At 30.7% G+C, this 8981-nt stretch overlaps 1 protein-coding gene across 1 annotated transcript; it reads right to left on the bottom strand.

Annotated features, from left to right (window-relative positions):
* Positions 1–2854: 2854 nt before the first annotated feature.
* On the bottom strand, positions 2855–8483 carry LOTGIDRAFT_235311 (hypothetical protein). Its single transcript, XM_009064471.1, has 3 exons — positions 8395–8483; positions 4745–4911; positions 2855–4260 (listed from the first exon to the last, which is right to left on the bottom strand). The coding sequence occupies exons 2-3, from the start codon at positions 4873–4875 to the stop codon at positions 3483–3485; spliced, it is 909 nt and encodes a 302-aa protein (XP_009062719.1). The 5' UTR covers positions 4876–4911; positions 8395–8483; the 3' UTR covers positions 2855–3482.
* Positions 8484–8981: the final 498 nt, after the last annotated feature.

Here is an 8981-nt window from a genome sequence, read left to right as displayed (position 1 = left end):
GATAAACATGCTATTGCTTCCAAAAATAATTTGACATAACCTCAGTTGTAATAAATATTTTAAAATTCTATTCTATGAAAGTTATTGCTCTTAACTGAGAACATGATTCTAGAAGACACAAATAGAAACAGGTACTTTTCAGTGAACATCATATCAGACCATGTGGCATCAACTGATTTCTGTAACTCAGATTATAATATGTTCATGTACAAACATAGTTCATATGATCATCTGATTTCCAGAGTATCCATAAAGTCCACTGTATCAGAATGCATAGTTATTAGAATTAATAGTAAAATATAAAGAGTATTCTACAAACCGACTTCAAACATAAAATTTTTATTGTATAAGAGATTAGAAGTGGTGGGATATTTTTGATAAGAAATTGTGCCAAAATGATCTCTGAAAATTGATTAAAGACTATTTACAAATTAAAATTTTGACTGGACATGCTTCAAACTGACTAATTTCAAATCATCAAGAAATATATACAATGATCAAAAAAATAGAATTTGAATATTTTATGGCACTGGATACAAATTAACCCAAACCAAACCCTTTAAATACTTAAAATATGTGGTATATAGAATATTATTGTTAAATCATAAAGATGCAGTAGAAACTAGTTACATAATGACATCAAAAGACACTTTTCATATAATCAACTTTCCTACATTATGTTTTAAATATCTTTACCTTGAATTTTACCATAGAAATTAGAACAGCCAGAGGGAATACAGTGAGTCAATATCATGATATTATAGTGAAAACATTGATTGAAATTTACTAGGTGAAAAGAGACTAGGTAGAAGAAAAGTGTCTAGTTTTATTCAAGGTTTCAATGATATATAGAACCATACTGAAATCATTAATAAAATCAATATATACCTGAACAAATTGCCACCAGCTATTTTTCTTTCATCTTATTACAACATGAAAATTATCTTTTTTTAGCATATCCTAGACCTTTTATTTCAACAACTAAATATAACAGTACAGAGAGTAAACAGCACAAATAGAAAATAAGGCTATGATGTGAAGGCTGCTTAGGATATAAAAAGATATTCAGTCTAGTCTTACTTCGTTGGTTTTTTTTCAAAACTGAAGGGAATACAATCCAAATTTTAAAAAGACAGTTTTATGATTGGTTAAAAAACCTTGATCATATTACTGTAATGCTAAAATCATCTTGAGTTTTCACAAACAACCTCTCAATATGAATATATGGTATTAATATATCAATTGCGATCATCCTACCCATAGTTAATTATATATCATATATGAATATTTTTATTTAAACAATGATAGGTAATAGACATGACTTATCAACTTAATCTAGAAATTACCCTTTTACGCTGTGCATACAAAAATCTCACAAGCAAAATCTTCAAAGCACATGATTGAAGAGAAGGTCTTCAGTAATTTCAAGTCATATATAACCGGTATTACAATCAGTATTTGTATGCAGTGATCATTGAGAATAACAAGTGAATTTAAAAATGAATCTTACATAAAATGATAAATATCATGATGAAAAACTAAAACTTAATGCTAACATTACCTTTCACAGTTACCAAACATAAACAAAAAATAATATAGTGTAATCATAAACTAGGAATTAGGAATCAAGTCTTAATTAATGGTATTTGGTCTTAGTGCTATCCCATTAAAAAGAATTCAAAATTCAAAGTTTTGAAGTATTCTGAGGCTTGCTACCAAAACATCATAACTTTGTAAGCCAGAGGCTAACTACAATGCTAAGATTAGCACTGAAACTCTATAGAGTTAAGATTTCTTACAGTTTTGGGGTTTCTGACAGCAAACTCTTACAGATAGATATTAAAGCCACAATCTTGCCATTTATAAAATTATACAATACATCAACCATTTGGCAGACCTGCACTTTAAATAAAGAATTAACAAAGGAAATAAGCACTTTCTATGATGATTATACATTGAGAAACTTCTCATAGTTTCAATTTAACATGCTAAATATAAATAAACAGAAAATAACCTGCAGCAAACAATAGCAACAACAAAATTCATAGCAGCTAAAAATAAACAACAATTTTCTACATTGACCTTTTATCTAAAACAAAATGGCTGCTAAAAAAATTCTGGTTCAGAATAGACTATTTTATACAATGAAGGATGAAATAAATGAACAGACTTAGATGATAATCAAATAATACAATATATTTACAATATTATCTACTAGATCTGAACTCACAGCACTTCCTTTACCATTTGTACTCATACAAGATACTCATGCAAGTTACAATTGAGTCAGTAAATGCAGCATAGCACAATTCTTCAAAGGGGATAAACTCAAATGTCACTTCCATTGGTACCAAGTACCATCCGTTACAAACAAATTGCTTTTAGTCATAGAGAATTACAAACAACACACCAATATAAACAATGTGAAAATTTCTCACTTCAGTTGACAATTAGTTGAAGCCAACCATTCTACAGATAATATCCATTATAACAGGGCAAGAAGAGGACATTATTCAATGAGGCATTGTTCTTTTGGAAGATGAAATTCGCTATGTTGTGCTGTATTGAAATATTACTTTTTTTGTACTTTGTATTTTGCTCATTTATATTTTTCATGCAGTTTTTTGTAACTCCTGTATTTTGTCATCATTCACATTATTGTGTTCTGGTTTGTTTTTGTTTTTTGTATTGCTTTGACCACTTGTGGTGTAATTTACGCAATAAATTATTATCATTATTATAAACTCTCATAATACAGTATATCTTTGCAGTTTTTAATGTCACTTTTGTTTTTTGTCCTTATTTTGTATCAGTAAAGAGTTATTGAAAGGAAATTTTGACAAAGTCTATGTTAAATACAACTTTGGTATAATAGTTTTTCTGTTAGTATACTCAGTACTCTATCACTCTCAGTCATCTCTCTAAAAGGTTGTTTAAGTAGGTAGCTACAATGTGAAAGCTCAATGAAATCACAGTTAACTCTAGGAACTCTTTCTCTTTGGTGTGACCACTCTACAGCTTTCACTCTTTGCCCCTGACTGTGATACACTAGATATTGTGAACTCTACATCAAATTTCCTGAGAAGAATGACTTCTTGTACAAACAAATGATCAGTTATTAGTTGAAAACATCACTCTGTTATTGTGAGTTGGGACAAAATAGTAGTCATATCACTTTCAAACTCCAAAAGTAAAATAGATTTCATTCACTTTGAACTTTCAGTCTATTTTAAAATCTTCTGTCATATAAATCTGATTATATTAGTGTGCTCTATAGACTGCACAATATTTTATATACATGTCTTACATTTCTTTATAGACTATTCACAAATGAGCCACAAGACTTCAATAAGAGGTACTTTAATCTGCCAGAACCATCTTGTTGCACCAATTGCCAGAGACCAAACTCCTGTGTCTAAAACTGATGATTGAGGCACCATTAGACTGATACAGTCAAACAAACAATGTGGCAGGCAATTACATTACAGCTTATTAACATTGAGGTCTAGAACTTCTTTCATCAATGGCTGAATTCCTTCTGGATTGACTTTCAGTAAAACTTGTGAATGTTCCTCGTTCAAATTTCGAATATCTGTAAGTTTCATGAGCAGCTTGGGATAAATTGTGCGGACGTAGCTAACAGGATATTTCGATTCCAAATAGTGTTGAAGTAGTAAGGCATATTTATCCTGTTCTTTAGCAATATAGGTTTTATCACTAATACTAGGACGATCAGGTGAAAATAGTGAAATGACCAGCAAGAGAATGAGCACAGTTTCATCAGCTTTTAAATCCATAGCTAATGACTTCACAAATTTCATATGTTCATCAAATAAGCCAGACCCTTCACCCATTTTCAATTGTTCAGCAGTCATGGCATATTTCCCATTATCGTATGGATCCAAGAAATGTTGTTTTTCTCTATCAAAGGTAATGACTGAACGAATGATAAGCAGTTCTATACTACCACCTTTAAGTAAGCTTATCTGATCCGTTTGTGAGAGGGCTTTGAATGACTTGATCTTTTTGGACATATCGATAACTCGGCGGACACTGATCTCAGCAATATTGACCAGATCAGTCATGGACGGGTTATTTCGTGAGATATCATTATCTACACAGATTTCCAGAGATTGTTGGTAGGCGGTGATCAATTCATTGATAGCCTGCTGTTCTTCTGGATCTAGAGGTCGTAATCTGTTGTTGGAAGATGTTACATCACCTGATTGATGTCGGAACTTTTCAACTTCTTTTTCACGTCTGAAATTACAATTTCTTCACATTAAAAAACTCGTCAATATATTCAATACCTCCTGCTTACCAATAAATTTCTAAGATTTATTAAAGTTATATGCAGTATTGAGTCCAGCGTATTGTTAGAAAATTGTCAGAAAACTATAATAACAAGGAAAAAAAAGACATGTAAAGCAAAGCGAGAAAGCATATATTATAGTTTAAAATTCATTAATTACAGTACACAGAATTTGGCTGTTTTTAATAAGATAGAAAAGTGATCTTAACCTTTGATTTGATGATTGGCCACATTTGACCCCAATCTGTGACCTTTGGCTCATGACCCTAAAAAGGAATGAGAACTCAGAATATAAAATTATTTTAGAATTTGTTGATTCAATTTGGATAAATTTGTGTTGATAAAGAAACAGCCACATTTCACTGTACTGTAATTAGAGAAGCAGAATGGTTAAAAGGGTTAAAATTGGCAGCCATTTTGTTTTTACTATACCTGTTCTCTTCTATTCTCATTCTCTTTCTTGTCTTTTCTTCTTCTGTCAAAATATATTCTTTCCTCATACCAATTTCAAAACATTTCCGTAGGCGACATCTTTTACAGAACCTGCGATTTGATACATCCATCTTGCATTTTTCTTCATAAGGGCACTTAAAGTAGTCCTGCAAGATACATTATACAATAATAAGTAGGTTGCTTAAACCTCTATTATTAGCTGATACAATGAAATGATCAGGTTACCAATCTTCAGTTCACTTCAAATCTACACAAGCTAATCAGACAAAAGTACAAAATGTGGATCAAGTCAGGTTTAACCAACGTTGGAAATAAACAAATTTGATTTGTATAGATTATGTACCATGAAAACAATCTGAACATTTGTTGAGTTACATCAAACTTCTAGATAGGCCAACCAAGAAGACATGTCTTTCTTAAGTGGACAAAACCACACATATGTCATTCAGTCACCTATTATACAAATAGTTGTTTGTATAAGTTGTTCAACTACTTTCGAATTTTTGCCAAATAACCTTGACACGACTGATAACTTTTGATATTGATAAATTAATAATCAAAGAGGTTAACCTATCTTTCAAAGGGTGCAAAATGTGGAGGCACAATTTCCTAAAAATCTGGAGAGCTACTGCAATCTTTGAAAGAACAGATGGACATGTGAACATCTGTACACTGTTCCTCTAATCCTAGTGATAAACGAGGTTTTGATCTAATGTATTAAATTTTATGTAATTTTTATGTATGAAAGTTCCAATAATGTAACAGAAAGTAAAAGGAGTGGTTGATAGATGTCCAACCAGCTGTTACTAACTTGAACAATATCTAAAATATATGATGCATGTTGTTAACAGATTACTAATTCAGCTATAATTCAGTAATTCCATGCTTCATTTTAATTATAAGCTAGACATGTTTTAATGGCAGATTGGTGGAACTTTATTGAAAATAACATTAAAGATAGAATTTGAATGGTGAAAAGAACAATAGATTAAAGATACTGGAGTAATCAAGACTTGTTTGATTATCAACTCAACAAATTGAATTTTGTTTTAGATTTGAATAGAATGATTGACATGTAATGATTTTTCTCCTATACAATAATCAACATTAAGATACTATTTCAATAGAATAAAAAACTAATTGGGCATTTGGTTTCTATAGTAACTATTTGATAAATAATAAAGTTGGAATATATGATGTGAGATAATATCAACTAGTAACATGTTATAATTGATTATCATATTGATATCTTACATTATTCAATCAATTTATACTCTTCTGCTTTTAAAACTATCAATAACTGAAACCATTTTATCTGTTTCATAAATATTGAAGATGTCAGAAACTTTGAATAAGAGGAACCCGTCTTTTTAAATTGTTTATCTAACCTGTCTAAACTAAAACCTAATTCTCACATGGAAAACCGTCTATAATCCTTCAGACCAGAAAATGAACCATGGTCCCATATGCTGCATACAATGCCTATTGAGGATCTAAATGCCACTGTCCTAGCAATTTTTTTCTTATTGCCCACTGCATGTTATCGGTTTATATTCATCCTTCAATTTAGTTTTTAAAAATCTGATATTTTAAAAGAACAGAAACTCATCTCTTTACCACATCATAAACAAAACCCAAGTTGTTTTCGTGTAAAATTTTTTTAACAATCTTGCAAATTTTACTTAATGATATAGTTTAATCATCAAGCAAGTCACAATAACTGGTTTGTTTTTATTACAACCATCAGTTTGTACCTTAACTCATTTAGTATTTGATCAAATTTATCAAGAACCACAATAATTCAAGAAATATTTCAATGAAATGAAAATTGTATGTATCTTGTATAATCTCAAATTTAATTTCCTTCAGGCCTTTATGAGACTGGTTCTACCAGAAATAAAGTAAGTAAAAACAGGTTGAATCATGACAGCCTATATATTATCTATTGTAAAGCACCTAGGGCAATACCTGTTTAAACATTGAATATATATAGCAAGTGAAATCTAGGTTTATAGGACTACATCAAACACTAAAATACTGTATATTTTATTCATACCATTCAACATTTCAATTAAATTTGTAATGTAAACAGTAATTATTTAAAAATTCTAGGAAGATGCAGTAACTGTCAAAAACTGAAACTACTGTTATCTATCTAGTTAAAACAGGAAGTACCAGAAAGTAGTTTAAAAAGAATTGGTTCACTTAATAAGTTTTCTCTGAAAGGGCTTAAAGCTGACAGTATTGGATTCAGCCATGTTTGACCGTGCCCATCAATGAAAAATTCTTTCATATAATTGATGTTTCCATCAGAGTTTTTGGCAGAGAGGAAATTCATTACTTAGTTACTTGCTATTTCACAATTACATGTGAGGAGTGATGAAACTGGTCGGAGTAATACAGAGAAATAATGTAATCAAGTTGTTTAAAATCATTTTCTTCAAGTGCTGTCATGCCAATCATGTGACAAAAATACCTCCACTGAACAACATTCCCATATTGGTTGAAACAAACAATTCTTTCTCAGAACAACAAATAAACTGTCACTTTGTCCTTACTGAACCTTCAGAAAACAATATCCTAAATAACAAGATGTTGTCCAAATGTTGATCTACTTTCCTTATGTGGCCAAAAACATGGGTGTTGCCTTTCTTTTCACATTTCTACAAGCAAAAATCTATTCCCTAAACAAAGATGGCTGCCAATCATTAAGAGTTTTGGCAAACCTATTGTTTGTCATGTCCCAAGAAATTTCAACAATAAGTTTTCAGTTTCTTGAAAAACAGTAATGTTGAGTTAGCTATCAACATTATATTGAATAAGTCATGTAAACAAATGGAAAACGACAACTGTAGAAAAATGTGTTCCTTGGTGTAAAAATGATTTTTGGTGAAAAATATTTGGATTTCATCAGTGACTTCAACTATCTTCTTAAGTATTACCAAATGTTTCATCAAGTTCAATATAAAAAGGTTAGAAGAGATGGGAATTCAGACATTTCCGCTGATGACATTTTCAGATAGCTACATTAGAGAAAAGACATAGAGGAACTGGCAGACATTTAATAGAAAAGTAAAAGAAGTGTAAAAGTTAATGTAATCCATGCTAGCTATGGTTTAGAGATGATAAAAGATAAAGGACTATTGTAAATACCAAATAACCCATTTTAATACTTTTATTTATAGACAGTCTAATCTACCACAAATCAAAAACCAACTTTGACAATCATCAACATTATAAATACATTCAGATTTCATCATAAATACCATCATAATAAATCAACAATATGTGGACTCCCTGAAAGGGATATTGAATTGATAAACTTACAGAGTGGCATCAATGCCACTTTCGCTGACCAAAATATTTATATCAGTGGAGCTCCAACTCAATAAAGTTTCTGAACTTTTAGGAATCCACAAAGTTTTTCATGTTTGAACTAACTTTTAAAGATGGACATGGTATATCCATGTTGTTGTTTATTGGTCTGAATGACACAAATACACAGTATGAGTTTTTATGTACAAAAATGTTTATGATATAACTTTATTGTGCAATTTATTTCCTTGGTATTGCTCAAGCCTTCAAAGACCAGCTTTCATGTTTTGTTTAAGGGCAAAAGTAACACTTACCAGGCCTTTGGGAGCATTTCTTCTGAAGAAAGCTTTACAGGACTCACAGGAAATGGCATCAAAGTTGTAGCCTAGAGCCCTGTCTCCACACACACCACAATACTTGTCTTCTTTATTCTTCCGACTCTTGGTAACATTGTCAGGTGATGTGGTGTCCATTGGTCGGTATGGATGGGACTCCATACTGTTGGAGTCCTCGAAACTGAAAAACACAAAAAATAACCAGGTTTAGCACATGAGCTTGAAACTGTATAAATCTAAATTTGTATTTTTCACATCTTGATCAATGATTACATATAATATACCATTATTGTATATATGCAATGTTTCAGACAGTGATATTTAATGTGTTAATGAAATACCATTTTATGATTTGAACAAGTCAATGCAAGGCTGGATATTGAGCAAAAAGGGCGAACAATACAATAAATATCTATCTATCTATGGTGTGTTTTTGTTGATGCATTATATTGTTATGATGCTTTTTTCAAACTTGTTTATATATACACTATATTTTTTTGTATAATTATTAATTGAAGTCAGTATGTCATATTTGTATCACTTATTATTATGTATTATCTTGTATC

This window comes from Lottia gigantea, assembly GCF_000327385.1.
Source record: "Lottia gigantea unplaced genomic scaffold LOTGIsca_63, whole genome shotgun sequence".
Lineage (NCBI taxonomy): Eukaryota > Metazoa > Mollusca > Gastropoda > Lottiidae > Lottia > Lottia gigantea.
Note: the sequence above shows the minus strand (reverse complement) of the source record. Positions and strands in the feature narration are given on the sequence as shown.